This window comes from Daphnia pulicaria, chromosome 1 (genome assembly GCF_021234035.1).
Source record: "Daphnia pulicaria isolate SC F1-1A chromosome 1, SC_F0-13Bv2, whole genome shotgun sequence".
Taxonomy (NCBI): domain Eukaryota; kingdom Metazoa; phylum Arthropoda; class Branchiopoda; order Diplostraca; family Daphniidae; genus Daphnia; species Daphnia pulicaria.
This window is the reverse complement of record NC_060913.1, coordinates 25,623,815-25,641,094: the sequence shown is the minus strand read 5'-3', so window position 1 is coordinate 25,641,094 and position 17,280 is coordinate 25,623,815. Positions and strand designations below refer to the sequence as shown.

The window sequence follows — 17,280 nt, the reverse complement described above, 5'->3', positions numbered from 1 at the left end:
CATATTTACTAATGATAGGACGGTATGAACGTCAGCTGTTTTACTGATTATGAGGGTAAGATCTTTGCATAGTGTCATCCAATAGCAAACAAAGTGTCGGAGGCAAAATTTAGACCTTGAACATCCATGAAACTGGCGAGATGGAGATATCTAACCCAAATTTCATTCTATAAATTCCACCCCGAGTAGAGTTTCGAGTGCAGTACATTGTTGTAATTGCTTTCACGCAACAATGAACGTTTTATTTTCTCTCAAGTCATTCTTGGTGGTTATCACCATTGCCGTCTGCTGGGCCAGCCCAATGCCCAGAACGAGAAATGCTGAAACAAAAGGTATCCAAATTGATTATTAGGAAACTGGAGTTCTATGCACCGATACAAGCCTAAAGTATCACTCCTAATTCCTTATGCTGAGCTAAAGAAACTAACTTTTGATTCTACTTTTTATTTAAAGCCGATTGCCCCAGTATTGCCATTCCCTGTTGGACACTGGGAGGGAAATGTTACTGCTTCTCCACCGATACCGTAAGTCTATTGGCAACTTTACTATTGGCTGCATAATCTCTAATGTTCATTTCTGAGAAAAGACTTTTCCGAACCGAGTTAACTGGAACAGTGCGAATACATACTGCAGAGGAGAAGGCATGACACTTGCCAGTCTTGATACTCAACAAGAGGACCAGATCATCTCCGATCACATAAAAGGAGTCACTAATCCAGGTGAGAACTAAAATGCCAGCTCAATTCTGGTTCCCTTATCTAGATAGAATTTTCCAGTGATTAAAGTTTGTCCTTGCAATAAACAGAACTGAATAACGACTATTACTGGACTTCTGGAAGATATTCACAAGAAGGTAATAACAGGTGGGAATGGGCCACTACGGAACCATACGAGCCAATGACTTACACTAACTGGTACCCGGGGTATCCAAATAACAGCCAACCTGGAAGTTCTGCCTACGTGAATTACAACTTCGAAAGGGGATTGTGGTTCAATGTAAACAACCCATCTTCCACCTATATTCTATTTATATGCGAATCAAATGGTAGCACAGGAACCACTACAATCAAGACTACGACTAGCACGAAGGCCCCAACGGACGCCCCAACGGACGCCCCAACGGACGCTCCTACCGACGCCCCAACGGACGGCCCAACGGACGCTCCTACAGACGCTCCTACAGACGCCCCGACGGACGCTCCTACCGACGCCCCTACGGACGCCCCAACCGATGCCCCAACCGACGCTCCTACGGACGCCCCAACAGACGACCCTACGGACGCCCCAACCGACGCTCCTACCGACGCTCCTACCGACGCTCCTACGGATGCCCCAACCGAAGCCCCTACGGACGCCCCAACGGACGCTCCTACCGACGCCCCTACGGACGCCCCAACCGACGCTCCTACCGACGCTCCTACGGACGCCCCAACCGATGCCCCAACGGACGCCCCAACGGACGCCCCAACGGACGCCCCAACGGACGCTCCTACAGACGCCCCAACCGACGCCCAAACGGACGCCCCAACGGACGCTCCTACCGACGCCCCAACCGATGCCCCAACGGACGCTCCTACCGACGCTCCTACAGACGCTCCTACGGATGCCCCAACCGAAGCCCCGACGGATGCCCCAACAGACGCCCCAACGGACGCCCCAACGGACGCTCCTACAGACGCCCCAACGGACGCTCCTACAGACGCTCCTACAGACGCCCCAACCGATGCTCCTACGGACGCCCTCAGCTACAGACGCTACAAAATACGCAGTGGGCCGTTAACAACGGAGTAGTTTCTATAAAAATAATGTCGCACTCTTTAGATAAACGGTCCAAGTAGCGAAAGTCAAATGTGAATGACCGGGAGTGTGTAGCCTTTTCTGTCGCAAATCACCTTTGAAACAAAAATTAGTGACCGTTCTTAATACGTAATTAAATTTTTAAAAATCTTTCCAATGCTACATTTTGTCTCACAGTATAAAATTTTGATCAGATCTCAGAGACACGGCGCTCAAGAGTTAAGACAACAGTAACGTGCAGAACGCAATTACGCAATGGATGGAATACAAGTGAATACCTAAGTAAAATGGAATGTCCTACTTAAATTGCAGATTTTGAATTCAAAATGAAGAAAATGATGAGGGATTTTCCATGCGAGTGTGGTTAGACTAAAGGATGGACAAATGTGATATTCTATAGCATTCAGATGCACTGGTGACACAACGGTATCAGCTACTGTATTAATGAAGCTAGTAATGGTTGTTACCTGTTTCATTTTGATGGCACCTTCAGTAGAATACAATGATTTTGAACAAATAAATGGTTGAACGACAGCAGTGAGCACTTGCACGACTCTTTCAACACGTTTTATCCTGTAAGTTGATGAGATACATTAAGTTTATACAACATATAAACGGAATAGAACACATCACAGACAATTTACAGATGAAATCCCTCGAATTTACCAGTAAATATATTGGTAATTTTTGAAGAAAAGATAGCTTAACTCTTGACAGCAAACCGCCATGAGCCCATAACTGACACAAACAATTAACATGCCATCTATTGGACACGTCTCAAAACTCAGTATTTGAAGGACTGGTCTTAACATACTCACAAAACTTGAAAAGCGCATTTTTGTTTGCTACAGCAACCTAGCATTCAATCTTGAGATTAACACAGAGAACAAAGCTCACTAGCTAGTTTTATGCAAATTTTCCGGAAGTATACCGGAAGTAAGCGATAGCACATTAACCACTAAGCTGTCGTCAAAATATTATTTCTTTCTTTATTTCTGTGCAAAATTTCCATGGGAATGTTTATAATGACAGTCAAAAGCTTTCAGTAATAATTAAAACTAATATCCTTGAGGGGAAATCCTACCTTATTATGAAGAAGACGAAAGCATGAACACCACCAGCAGCAAGGTGAACCACTGTCTGCGTGATGACATTCACGGCAGGGACAACTCTGTTTGAGATAGAAAAAATGATGATTAATGAGTGCCAGATAAACATAAAAGGGGACGAAAACAAACGACGAAACTATAAACTAAACAAATCCAAGCGGAACGTCAGGTTTGCTTCACTTGAGCTTCTTTTCAGCGATACTGGTTGAATGTTGCCATAGCACAACGACTACGTCAACATCATGTTCGTCTGGAAAATATTGATAATTTGCAAAAGTGGAATTGCCTTAGTATCGATATAAACTTGCATTAAGATGATTAAGATTACTGAAGCTAGATGGCGACACAATTTTGTAGTAAAAATTTTTATCCTTACTAATAAATAATGATGAAAAAAAATTTATAAATTAGTATTACGCACTTTTTTAAAGGGTATCCGGTCATTTCGGCACTTTAGAGCGTTTTCCCCCAAAAAATCAGATGCCACACATGTCGTAAAAAATTTGAATATAATTGGAATGTGATGACTTGTTACTTATTTTAGATACTCGCTCGTTGTCGACTTAAATATCGGGCATTGGCTACCTTAAACACATAAAAATGAATTAACCATTGTTAAAGAAACTAAAAAGATAATTACGAAGGCATGGTATATCTGATGTACACCTTTTGTTCTTGAGACTGGCATTTCATCTTTCCTCATGATTTAACCCTATGAAAGAAATTGATAGAATCCGCCCATTTAACTTTTATGGATTTACATACATCTACTTCTTCGTTACTAACTTACTGTTGGGGGTCTTATGTTGGTGGCTTATTATCACTTTCACAGTGTTAGCAGTGACTTGAATTTGAAGGATGTTGCTGGATTTTCTTTTTGGAAGATTTTTCGGATTGGTGACGTCAGTAACGAAGATTACGACAATAGTAATGTTCAACTCTAACTTGGCCGGACATACTTGCGACTCACACTCGCCCAACGTAACTTTAGCCCCACTAAAAGAGCATCGGTTGTTACCAGGGTCCCGGTAGTAGATGGACCGTGAGTTCTGCTGTTGTTCGACTGTAGAATTCTATTACATTTTATCCCGGATTGAATAGAGAACCGTTGATGACACAATAATATTGATGCAAAGCGGAAGCTTTCAGGGGGGCAATTACACTGTTATTTTTGTAGACAAGAACTCTGAAAATTTTAGGAAACTGTCAAACTTTAAATCAATATAACAACTCTATAATAAAAATATATCGTCAGGTAAGGCCGGGTAGGGCCAGTCGTCAGAGTCACAAAGCACTTGGACTCGTAGAGGACCTATGCGCTAGTCATTTGAATAGAAATCGACGGGAATCAACTTGATGATTATGCAAAACTTGTTTGAAACAGTGCGCTCTTCCCGGTTTCCCTGCGTTATCGCGCCTGCCCAAACTTTCGACTCTAAAGAATCGACTGGATGAGGGTCAAACTGAAGACCTGAAGACGACGATCAACATGCAGCGCAAAGCAGAAAAGTAGAAAAGAACCTGTATTTCGTTTCAGTGCTTGGCTAACGCATCAAAATATAGCACAATTAAATTACGAACGCTGGCATGATTTCAACATTTGCGATATTTCTATTTTTTGGGAACTCTAACCTTAAAAACAGCCCACTCAAAAGGAGTTGATAGTGTTGCTGTAACAATGACGCGTGTTCTCATCAGCAATGACTCGTCGGGCAAGCGATATTTCGTGAAACGAATCTGCGGCCGACAGATGGCGGATTGGGTGGCTCACGAAATGCTTTAAGGACGAAATTGCTGCATCCAGGCTACTATTCCTAGGGCTTAATCACTCTTAAAAAATGGGCGCCTGTTGCCAAAGCAACGTAATCAACGTAATAATCTAATCTCAAATTCTATTTGATAAAGTGAGCAGAGACGAAATGGAAGACTCAGATTTTCAGAGTGATGTTACGTTCTACGTTCTTTTACATTAGTTCTTTTGTAAAGTTCTCCAATAAGTTAGTTATTAATTGTGTGGTTTAACAAATAAAGCTATTTGTTAGTGCTTCGTTAATTTACAATAAAACTCTCGTTTTTTTTACGTTATCGGTTAAAAAAAATACGTGTCACTTGGAATTTTCTTCGAAGATAAAGTTCACTCGCCGTTTGATGCTTAAAGAGACCTTATCGTGGTTGGATTCTTCGCATCAACGGCCGCTACCTTTAATCTTGTTAATTTCTTAAGCAATTACTGGAAATTCCATTAAGTACTTGACAAAATAATGGAATTTGATCGTGAAAAAAAATTGGGAGAAGGAGGTTATGCTATTGTTTTTGAACATGTATGGAATGGAAAGCCAGTGGCTGTCAAACGAATTAATAAAAATGAGGTCACAAGCAACGAGCGAGAGGAAGATGCACTGAAAACGCTTAATCATCAAAATGTCATCAAGTTATTTCACGTCGAAAGTGACAAACATTTTAGGTAATTAAAAATAGCCTACTAGTTTGCAAACCATTACCATAAAAATGTTCTTTTCAAATATTTCTAGATATTACGTTCTTGAATTGTGCAATGCTTCATTGGACAAATTATTTCTTAAAGATGACGATCCCAAAAAATACAGCGGGCCAATGCCCACAGCTAAAGATGTACTTTTGCAATTGGCCAGAGGACTAGAACACATTCATAAAAAGGGATTAGTACATCGCGACCTGAAGCCTGAAAATGTCCTAATTTGGGTAGATCCAAACACACAAAAAGTGTTAATGAAGTGGGCGGATTTTGGATTGAGTAAACGAGTCAATGAAAAAGGAAGTTACTCAATGCAGAGCGGAGTTAAGGGTACCTTGGATTATTCAGCACCAGAGATTTTAAAATTACTCGAAAAAGAAGACACAAGTACGTCTACAGATGGGACAACATCACCAAATACAAGAGGAAACATCAAAAGTGATGTATTTGCAGAAGGACTCGTATTCGGCTACTTTCTTTTGGGCGGTGTTCATCTATTCTATTCAGGTTCACGCTATCATATTCAATCCAATATAATCGAAAAGGAACCTCCGAATCTACCAAGTAAGTCAGTTTTTGCTAAAAATATGGAAATACTAAATCACTGAATTAAATTTCCTTTTAACAGAGATTCAATTTAAAGACATACGTACGCTGATCCAAAAAATGTTGGAAAAAGATCCACATAAACGAATTACTTCTTCGGACGTCACGCAGGAACTCCAAGAAATTGAAGTAAAATAAAAGATCGAGTATAGAGACATATAGTATAGGCTAATTGTTTTCACCCTTCAGATGTCAATTAACAATTCAATATTTGCCGAAGATACTTATCCGAGCCTGGAAGAAGTCGAAATACTGTTACAGAAAGAAATGGATATAAACTCTGTGGATGAAAAAGGGTTGACTCCACTTCTGCATTTGGCACTTCCCAAAAAAAATGAAGGTGACAATTTAGTTGAAATATTTCGCCTACTAATCACAAAAGGGGCAAATGTCCACTGCGAGACCGAAAACAAAATGAATGCTCTGCATTTACTGTGCGAACATTATAAAAATGAAAATTTTATCGATTTGGTAAAACTTTTGATTGAAAAGGGAATCAACGTTAATTGCGAGAAAAAACGATGGAATGCTTTCAATTGGCTGTGTAAAATGTATCCCCACAACAATTTGTTGGAATTAGTTAAAGTTTTCATTGCAAGTGGAATTAAGGTAAATTCCAATAATTGTGACGGAGATGATGATAATGCCATAGTAATATTATGTCAATATTACCGGAATGAAAATTTAATTCAAATAATTCAACTTTTAATTGAACAAAACATCAAAGTGAATTGCAAGAACAGTGACGGACATAATGCTCTCACTCTATTATGTCAGAATTATAAAGGCGAAAATATAATTGCAATCATTGAACTTTTGATTCAAAACGGAATAGAAGTCAATTTGAAGACCAGTAACGGAGAGAGTGCTCTGACTTTACTATGTCACCATTATCAAAAAGAAAATTTATTTGAAATAATTCAACTTTTAATTAAACATGGAATCGACGTCAATTGCTTAGACAACAACGGATCGAATGCTCTTCACTTCTTATGTTATCATTATCAAAAGGAAAATTTAATTGAAATCATTCAACTTTTAATTAAACATGGAATTGACGTCAATTGTAAAACTAACACCGGATGGAATGCTCTTCTTGTCTTATGTCGTTACTATCAAAACGAAAATGTAATTGAAATCATTCAACTTTTAATTAAACATGGAATCAACGAAAATTGCTTAGACAACGACGGATGGAATGCTCTTCTCCTCTTATGTCATCATTACCAAAAAGAAAATTTAATTCAAATCATTCCACTTTTAATTAAACATGGAATCGACGTCAATTGCAAAACAAACGCCGGATCGAATGCTCTTCTTTTCTTATGTCTTCATTATCAAAAGGAAAATTTAATTCAAATCATTCAACTTTTAATTCAACACGGAATCGACGTCAATTTCAAATACAACGACGGATGGAATGCTCTTCTTTTCTTATGTCGTTACTATCAAAACGAAAATTTAATTGAAATAATTCAACTTTTAATTAAACATGGAATCGACGTCAATTGCAAAACAAACTCCGGATGGAATGCTCTTCTTTTCTTATGTCGTTACTATCAAAACGAAAATGTAATTGAAATCATTCAACTTTTAATTCAACACGGAATCGACGTCAATTGCTTAGACAACAACGGATCGAATGCTCTTCACTTCTTATGTTATCATTATCAAAAGGAAAATTTAATTGAAATCATTCAACTTTTAATTAAACATGGAATTGACGTCAATTGCAAAACAAACTCCGGATGGAATGCTCTTCTTTTCTTATGTCGTTACTATCAAAACGAAAATGTAATTGAAATCATTCAACTTTTAATTAAACATGGAATCAACGAAAATTGCTTAGACAACGACGGATGGAATGCTCTTCTACTCTTATGTCGAAATTATCAAAAGGAAAATTTGATTGAAATCATTCAACTTTTAATTCAACATGGAATCAACGTCAATTACACAAACAACGATGGATGGAATGCTCTTCTTTTCTTATGTCTTTATTATAAACAGGATAATTTAATTGAAATCATTCAACTTTTAATTCAACATGGAATCGACGTCAATTGTACAATCAACGACGGATCGAATGCTCTTCACTTCATATGTTATCATTATCAAAAGGAAAATTTAATTGAAATCATTCAACTTTTAATTCAACATGGAATCAACGTCAATTACACAAACAACGATGGATGGAATGCTCTTCTTTTCTTATGTCTTTATTATAAACAGGATAATTTAATTGAAATCATTCAACTTTTCATTCAACATGGAATCGACGTCAATTGTAAAACCAACAAAGGGTGGAATGCTCTTCTTTTCTTATGTCGTTACTATCAAAACGAAAATGTAATTGAAATCATTCAACTTTTAATTAAACATGGAATCAACGAAAATTGCTTAGACAACGACGGATGGAATGCTCTTCTACTCTTATGTCGAAATTATCAAAAGGAAAATTTGATTGAAATCATTCAACTTTTAATTCAACATGGAATCAACGTCAATTACACAAACAACGATGGATGGAATGCTCTTCTTTTCTTATGTTTTTATTATAAACAGGAAAATTTAATTGAAATCATTCAACTTTTCATTCAACATGGAATCGACGTCAATTGTAAAACCAACAAAGGGTGGAATGCTCTTCTTGTCTTATGTCGTTTCTATCAAAACGAAAATTTAGTTGAAATCATTCAACTTTTAATTGAACATGGAATCAACGAAAATTGCTTAGACAACGACGGATGGAATGCTCTTCACTTCTTATGTCGTTACTATCAAAAGGAAAATTCAATTAAAATAATTCAACTTTTAATTCAACATAGAATCGACGTCAATTGCAAAACCAAGGAGGGATGGAATGCTCTCACGTTATTGCGTCAAAATGATCGAAACAAAAATGTTATCGAAATAAGAAGATTTTTAATTGAAATGGGTTGCTCTATCTAAAACGAATTCTACTTCTTTTTTGGAGAATTACAATAGAGAAAACCACAATTAAATCTTGGAACTATTGAAACTACGACTTCATCACCATTGAGAGCTGACATGAAGTTATAAACCCTCCACCAAAAATAAAATTTGATTCAATTCTAACTTGATATGGCATGCCTGTAAAATACATCCATTTTAAAAATATTACTTGATTTTGATTTAGACAAAAATATTTTCATATCTACATAATTTTTTATCATTTTGAAAAAGTAGGCTTCCTAATAGTTAAGACCTTAAGAACCGCATACAAAACCAAAAATTTGAAGTAATGATTCAATCACTCTAAGCTTAAGTTATAGTTTGTGTTGTATTCTATCTCTATCTATATAATAGCCTTTTTTCCTCTCTCGCCCAGTTTTGTCCCATTTGTACATCATTCATTTCGTACTTTAAATAAGCCATCGTTTGGTAATACAAAGCAGCGATTGAATAGTCAACTGATAGTCAATCTGAGGTCTTTCAGTAATTTTAAAATACTGAAACGTTCAAGTAGCGATTTTTGACATTTCATAAAACTAATAGCTTTTTACCAGCTTCACGTGACAACAGGAACAAGGGAACAAGTCTGAGCAATTTTTTTTTTTCTTTTCTAGTTGAATTTTAATTACAACAAACAAACAAACAAACAAACGTGATTACTGTTGAGTTTATACTTTATAGGGACTGAAAATGAAAGTAACGCCTCTTATACGTTTGCAGTTATCAGAGTATGTTGTTATGGGTGCAGATGCATACAATACACATCACACATCCTCGGTCTTTCGGCAAGCGAAAAACAATGTTCAAAGGATTCAAAGGCGCAAAAAATTAATAACTCTGGTATTCATGAAACACCCGACGTTTGGAGGAACTGGCGGAACAATTTTCTAGTACGGTAATAAGATTGATAATTCATTATTGAATTATGACGATGGAAAATATTCAATAAACTGTAATTGCAATTTTCACCTGTATTTTTAGAAACGACTCACGATTTTAGCGATGCCAGGACAAAAGTTGAAGCTCTAACTTTAATATCGGATGGCAATTTAAAAATTCTAACACTAAATTTGTTTTAGATACAAATATAGCTATGAATTCACATTATGTCGCAGATACTAAACAACGTCTGACTGAAGTGAATAGCGTGATTGGAACTTTAAAGAACAAAATCGGAGATTTAACGGCGGAATTGACAAGTACAGGCCAATTTTGAAAAAAAAAAAATTTGAAAGTTCTGTTTTTCCTTCAACTAACCATGAAATATTATGGCAGAGAATACTGCCGCCTCGTCAATTGGGAAAATGGCCGTCTCGTGCGGGGACCTCCATCAAATTGGCCACATAAGAAGCGGATTGTTTTCCAGCATGGGAAATTACAAAATCGAAACCGTCTACCTGCGATTTTACTATTGCATCGAACGATTCCGGTACAGACCGGACTTATTAGAAAAAATTTTCCGAGTAATTTATCATTTCTTTTGAATGGATAAAAAAAAATGAAACGACAGCTTTGCAAAACGGGATCAGAATTTCGGACGTTGATTCTTTTCTCGTTGTTTCCTACGCAAAAAAAAAACGAGCAAATTCTCCACACAAGGTGTTCCTATTCCATTTGAAGTCGAGAGACTCAACATCGGTGGAGCCATGAACGGAACAACAGGAAAATTCAAAGCGCCACGCAAAGGATTCTATTTCTTATTTCTTTGCCTTTAACGGTATTGCGGTAATAAAAATTGCAGAGGGTGGAATGAATGTGGCACTGATGGTGAACGGTAAAGAAGTCGGAAGGGCCCAGCGTAAATCCCATGTAGGCAATGAATGGGAAAATCTTGCGCTCCAGTCGACGATGGACCTCAAAGCAATGGGATCAAGTTTGGTTGCAAATTATAGGATTGAGCTCGTTTTTTTCTTTTTTGCATGACGAAAGTTACCATTTTACTCACTTCAATGGTTGGATTCTACGGGAAGATATTTCTCCGTGGCTTTTAATCAAATAGTCTTCCCTACATTACATTTTTTCACGGTGGAAAGTCAAAACGGAAATAAATGTTGCCGGATAAAAATCAATAAATGTTTGTTTGTGGGATTGAATAATTACGATATCCAAAGCGGAAAAATGAGACAGCCCTGAACTAAGAAAAAACAGGTGATAAACAAAAAAAACTTTCATCGTTCTGACTTAAGATAAATTCTTGTGAACGTTGTAAGAAAGTTCGAAGACGCACGAGGTAACGGCGAACGTTGAAAGCAAAAAATGAAATTTTTTGTGTGGTGTCTTACCTTAAGGGGACGATGATTGATCTGGATGACGCCAGCAAAAGTTAACCTCTTTGCGTAGTGACATTTACGGCCTGGACAACTTTGACTTGATGACCAAATGGAGTTTAACTTGTAGACTCGGCAGGTAAACATAAGTTGTCCGATGTCCATGTGCAGGCAGAAGCTATAACACCACGCTGATGGATGAATGCAATATTGGCGATGTTCCGGAGGTCTTAAAGTGCCAGTCCTGAATGAACAAATAAATCAAATAAAAACGATTAATAACACAATTGATTTATTCTGCAACGATCAAATGTAGGATCAGCAACCCCCCTCCGCGCCTCACATGAAAAACCCACGATTGTCGGATCGTATGTAATTTGTAATTATAAAGGGCTTGGTATGATAGGACTAGGATTAAATAATAACCAATAAAACAAGCATTTCCCTCCTCCCTGTAATAAAGGAGTGAACGAACTGGTCGGCATGCAACGATGCAAGACATCCACTCGCGAGACGAGTATACGTCACCAAACCATAATAACTCCAGTCGCAAAGTGGCTTTTGTATAATTACGGTGACTACGCTTACCAATTACACGAAACGAAAGAATTTCACTACTTCGCCAAAGTGCAAACGCTAACTAATTTTTGTTTGGTGGTAATTTTTGTTGCCCTTCTTCGCCATACTTTTTGGCGATAGTGTAACTCAGGATGGTGCCCATCACGGCTCGATTGGAATTGACGACATTAACGGCGAAACTAACTTTCTGGCGGATTCTTTGATTAATTTTTGATCCAGGTGATTCTCAAGACCGAAATCCTGGGCGACGGATCCGCCAATGATGTTGACGCCCGGTCGCATGCTGAGGGCGCTACGTAGAACGGCGCCAAAGTACAAAAGTTTGGATTTTTTGGGACTGGCGGGATCCTGGGCGTCACGAACACGGACAAAATTGGTGCGTCCAATCAGCTGCTGGAATTTGACGAGTCCCAGCTTGGCCATTTCTTTGCGGACTTCTTCCGCCAAAAGGAAGAAATAATTGATGACGTGTTCAGGCTGACCTGCAAATTTCTCACGCAGGACCGGAACTTGAGTCGCGATTCCAACCGGGCACGTGTTCAAATGACATTTCTTTATCATCGTGCAACCTAATGCCATCAGCGGGGCAGCGCTGAGCCCGAATTCATCCGCTCCCAACACGGCGGCTACGATGACGTCAAACGCCGTCCGGATTTGTCCATCCGCCTAAAGAAAAATATTTTTGGCTATTAAAATTGTGTCCGTCTCATTTGACTGAAAATTTTGATTCAAACCTGAAGGACGACTCTTGAACGTAAATCGTTCAAGACGAGAGTTTGGTGAGTTTCGGCGATGCCGAGCTCCCAGGGAAGTCCAGCGTTTTTTATTCCGGTCCAGCTGCTGGCTCCCGTTCCGCCGTCGTGACCGGAAATGGTGATGTGTTCCGCTTTGCCCTTGGCCACTCCAACGGCCACGACGCCCACGCCGACGACGGACACCAGTTTGACCGAGATGCGGGCCAACGGATTGGCGCATTTCAGGTCGTAAATCAATTCGGCCAGATCCTCGATCGAGTAAATGTCGTGATGAGGAGGCGGAGATATCAGGCCGACTCCAGCCTCAGAATTCAAAAAAGGAGCTTTAATTAGAAACCTTGTTTGATAGCCGAGCGCTGACTATTTGCAGGATCCACGTTCAAATAACGTTCAGGATCTTCGCCTGAAAATAGAAAGTGGTACAACGTGATTGAATTCCTCAATGATTATGAAATTCTCCGGAATGTCAACTATTACCTCCTTCTCCGGTATTAGATTTGGCTCCTATGCGGTTCATGGCTGTCGCCAGAGTCGTGTGGGCCTCCTTGGAGATGGATCCAAAGCTCATGGCACCTGTAAATTATTGGTTTAACACTTTCAAAATGTGTAATTTAACACGGAAATTTACCAGTCAGGAATCGCTTGACAATTTCGGCAGCCGGTTCGACATCTTCAATGCTAACAGGCTGGCTCGACGCAATGATTTCCAGTTGGCCTGTCAAAGTGCATTGGCGCAAGCTTTTCATGGTGGATTGCTGGAAGCGGTCAAAAGCATCTCGGCTGTTGTTCTTTGCCGCTTCCTGGTAAGCATTTCGGTCATTAATTTTTGTCACTTATTTATGATTAATTATCAACTCCGACTGTCGGGACTGTTGAGATGTTTCTCTCCCCTACGACGCCAGTGATAATTACCAGGATCACGAAGTACATATGTATCACAGTCCATTTTTTGGAACGATATAATGTGACGTTCCACAGTTTCCTGGGCCACTTCTTTGAAAGTGACGCCGCCCACACGGGATGAGGTACCTTTAACAATAAACCCGCCAATTAAACAACTGATATTTGAACTCATTAATTGGCTAGTCAATCATTTACCTTGAAGCATTTATCGATAATCTCGTCGGAGAGTCCAATGGCCTCAAAGATCTGAGCTCCTTTGTAAGATTGCAGGGTCGATATGCCCATCTTGGCCATGACTTTGGCGATACCGTTCTACATGGCCTCCGTATAGTTCTACGAAAAATGAGGGTCAATAACCTTTGAGCAGAGAAAAACAAGGAAAAATGATTCTACTTTCGTCGAAGATTTGCTTGTCATTCAATTTATCGTTGAGGACGCCTTCACATCTGAGACGCCGAGTGGCTTCCATAATCAAATAGGGGCAGATGGCATCCGCCCCAAAGCCCAGCAAAACGCACATGTGGTGCACCTCTCTAAATGATGAATTCAATTTAATAAGTTGAACAAAACAAAACAAAAATGGATAGGCTCACCTGGCTTCGCCCGTTTCGACGATGAGGGCCACTTTCATGCGGAGTCTTTCTTCGATCAAATGATGATGGACGGCCCCCAACGTCAATAGGGCGCTCAGCGGAATCCTTTGGACAAACATAAAATTTTTTAGCAAACAAAATCTAAAAGGAACAGAAATTGGGAGTGTACCTTTCCTTTCCGGCTTTTCAATCGGAGAGGATAATAAACTGGAAATCCGCTTTGACAGCCTCCGTCACTTCCTCACAAATGCCGACAGATGCGATCCAGCTGAGTGGTGTAGACCAGTGGTACGTCGGCGTCGACCGTGATGTCAATAATTTTAGACTAAACACAACAAATTTCTTTGATTAATTGAGAGAACGAGATTCAAGTTACGGGGAATCAAACCTTCCAGTCATTGGCGGAGCAGTTGACGATGAGTTTCAAATCATCCGGCGACAAAATCGGTTGTTCCAGGTACAAGCGACGGCATTGCTGATGGCTGGGCTCCAGGATATTGGCCTCGGGACTGATTGGACAAGCCAACGACATGACGACATGACATGAATTCATTCGCGAAAAGGATCGATCGGCGGATTAGTAACCTGAATGGAACACAAAATAAATTTAACTTGCCAGTTTAAAAATCAATTCAAAGAATGATCGATTTTACTTGAGAGAAAAGCTGCTTAAAATATTCGTAGAGCAGCGGCTGGAATTCAGAGATGCACGCCAAAAGGTCGTCATTTCCCATCGATCCCAGCGCTTCCTTCCTGTTTGACAACAAAATCGCGCGCCCAAAATTCTGGAAATTAACATTTTCATGAAAATATTTCGAGCTGATTCAATCAAAACTTACTTGTTTGTAAACATGGGGACGAGTAGTAGAGACAGAGATTCGAGCGTGTAGTTGAACAGCGACAGAATCTTCCGGATTTCTTCGGCCGATTTGAGTTGTGGTTCGATGGAAGGTGGTTGACCGTTTTGGCTGGAAATTACCGCCGACGTCTTCCTTATATCGTCCAGAGTGACCAGCTGGCCCAGCCAATCGAAATGTGGGCAACTGCGGGCGATACTCATCTTGATCTCGTCGTCACCGATGATGACCCGATTGGCCGTGTCTATCAAAAGCATCCGCGAAGGTTGTAATCTTCCCTGAAAGAAAAAGGTTATAGTTTTGGTCCATCTTTCCATCGATTATGTACTAATTTTGTGCATAACATTGGCAGGATCGACGTCGTAGACTCCTACCTCCGATGCCATGACCACCACATTGTCCTTTGTAACGTAGTACCTCGATGGACGCAATCCGTTTCTGAAACAACATCAAAAGAGACAAGAAATGTCAATGATCAGTCTGAATCGCTACTCGATCGCGGAAAAATTGGGATTAATAAACATCTGGACGTCCCAAGGAAAATTTCGACAAAGGATCACATTCACGAAAAACATTTGCTCGTGTCTTTGATCAATTAGACAAAAAGTAATCTGGGATTTATTAGAAAAATTGAATAGGTTCTGAATGCATTTTTAGATGTTTTACCGGTCAAAAACAGCGCCAATGTAGCGTCCGTCTGTGAAGGCCATCAAAGCTGACGGTCCGTCCCACGGTTCCATGGAGCATCCAGCCCATCTATCGAAATCTTTCTTCTCCTGGTCCATCATCGGGTCTTGTTCCCAGGCTTCCGGAATCATAGTCATAATGGCCTATTATGGGACAAACAAAAAATCGGAATAGAAAAATAGTGAAATAAACAATCCCCCCCCCTTTTTTTTTGTTATGTATACCTCCGGTAGAGATCTGCCTCCGGCGCGGACGAGAAATTCAAGTACACAATCGGCCGATCCCGAGTCGCTGAGATTGGGCTCCACGACGGGATATAATTCGGCCAGGGCTCGTTTACCAAAGCGCTCCGAACTCATCAAACCTTCGCGGGCTTTCATATAGTTGACATTGCCCCGGAGCGTATTAATCTCGCTATTGTGGGCCAGCATCCGCAGAAGATGAGCTCGCTCCCAGCTGGGGAAAGTATTGGTCGAAAATCTTGTGTGAACCAGGGCCAGATAAGTTTCATATTCCGCGGTCTCTGTTATTTGGAAATATCCAAAATAAAAAGTAGTTTTCTCCTGTCAATAAGGATTTATTCCTATAAAGAAAAGTTTTTCGGCCTTTTTTCAATAACTCACATCGAGATCAGAAAAGTAAGTCCAGACTTGGGTGGACGTGAGTTGTCCTTTGTAGACGATCACATCTGGCGATAAACTGCAAATATAGAAGCGAGCCCCAGGCCGGGGGATTCGATAAGTCACCTTCTTTCTCAGCACAAAAACCTTTAATGAATAATAATAACAGGATTAGCCTATCAATAGAAAAGGTAAATTTCAATAGCGATACTCATCCGATAGTTGAACTGAATAATTGACATTAAGGTTCGTATAGAATATCATTTGATTACACGTTTGAATAGAAAATTTTAAACTAAATTTTAAATTGCGATGGGAAGTAGTTACAGGGAAAATGAACTTGTCGGAATAAATTAGACTTTCTGAATAAAAGAGAAGAAACGATGATTTCCTTATTTTCGGATCATTGCCAAAAGAATAGAGCCATCAACTTCCCTATTCATCTATCCACTTTTCCCCCCGGCGGAATTATTGATCCTTTATACACGGTCGACTTGTGTACATCATCCCCGACGGAATAGAGAAAATCAGGACTCTGCTGTTAGTTAACTTTTGATTCAATTCGTCGAGGGAAAATTGGTGCGGCCGTTCCTTGCAGCGAAACTTAATCAAACGGCAGCTAGGTGCACATTTCATTCTAACGATGCCCCATTGTGAAGCTGAAATGTCGTTCCTCGTTTCGAATCGGGACGTATTAACGTGTAAAACTCAATCCGCCGTGAAAGTCGGCATATGCTATATAAAAAAACAAACTTGAGATAAATTCGTTGGGGCAAGTCACATCGATTATCATCGTAAGACGTGGGACACTCATGTACGCCGTAGTACTCGAGGGTTGGCTACTGCTGTAATAGACCGGTAGCCTATGAGAGATGGCGAACCCTGAACGAAAGAACCTTTTTAATTAAAATTTTTTTTAAAGACATTTAATACCCTATAACTAACTCGACGGAGGTCTGATGATGATAACGACGCTAGGATGGCGAGTGAAGAGTTCGACCCCTTTTAGTAAAATCTGAATTGGTTTCTGCTGCATC

The 17,280-nt window shown here is 39.8% G+C and overlaps 2 protein-coding genes and 1 pseudogene across 3 annotated transcripts; 2 read left to right on the top strand and 1 right to left on the bottom strand.

Moving 5' to 3' along the window:
* The first annotated feature begins 93 nt into the window (after positions 1 to 93).
* Positions 94 to 1,949, top strand: LOC124315498 (serine-aspartate repeat-containing protein I-like). 2 transcript variants are annotated; one of them, XM_046781228.1, is made up of 5 exons: positions 94 to 332; positions 454 to 524; positions 587 to 719; positions 806 to 1,086; positions 1,135 to 1,949. In XM_046781228.1, exons 1-5 carry the CDS (start codon positions 233 to 235, stop codon positions 1,789 to 1,791), a joined length of 1,242 nt encoding a protein of 413 aa, XP_046637184.1. In that variant the 5' UTR covers positions 94 to 232; the 3' UTR covers positions 1,792 to 1,949. The 2 variants fall into 2 exon arrangements, with proteins under 2 accessions (XP_046637184.1, XP_046637176.1); XM_046781220.1 differs by having other exon boundaries at positions 806 to 1,949.
* Positions 1,950 to 5,519: 3,570 nt separating this feature from the next.
* Positions 5,520 to 7,249, top strand: LOC124319745 (light-sensor Protein kinase-like). Its single transcript, XM_046782851.1, has 4 exons — positions 5,520 to 5,964; positions 6,029 to 6,135; positions 6,196 to 6,615; positions 7,190 to 7,249. The coding sequence occupies exons 1-4, from the start codon at positions 5,520 to 5,522 to the stop codon at positions 7,247 to 7,249; spliced, it is 1,032 nt and encodes a 343-aa protein (XP_046638807.1).
* A 3,567-nt stretch (positions 7,250 to 10,816) lies between these two features.
* Positions 10,817 to 17,279, bottom strand: LOC124319583 (annotated as a pseudogene).
* Position 17,280: the final 1 nt, after the last annotated feature.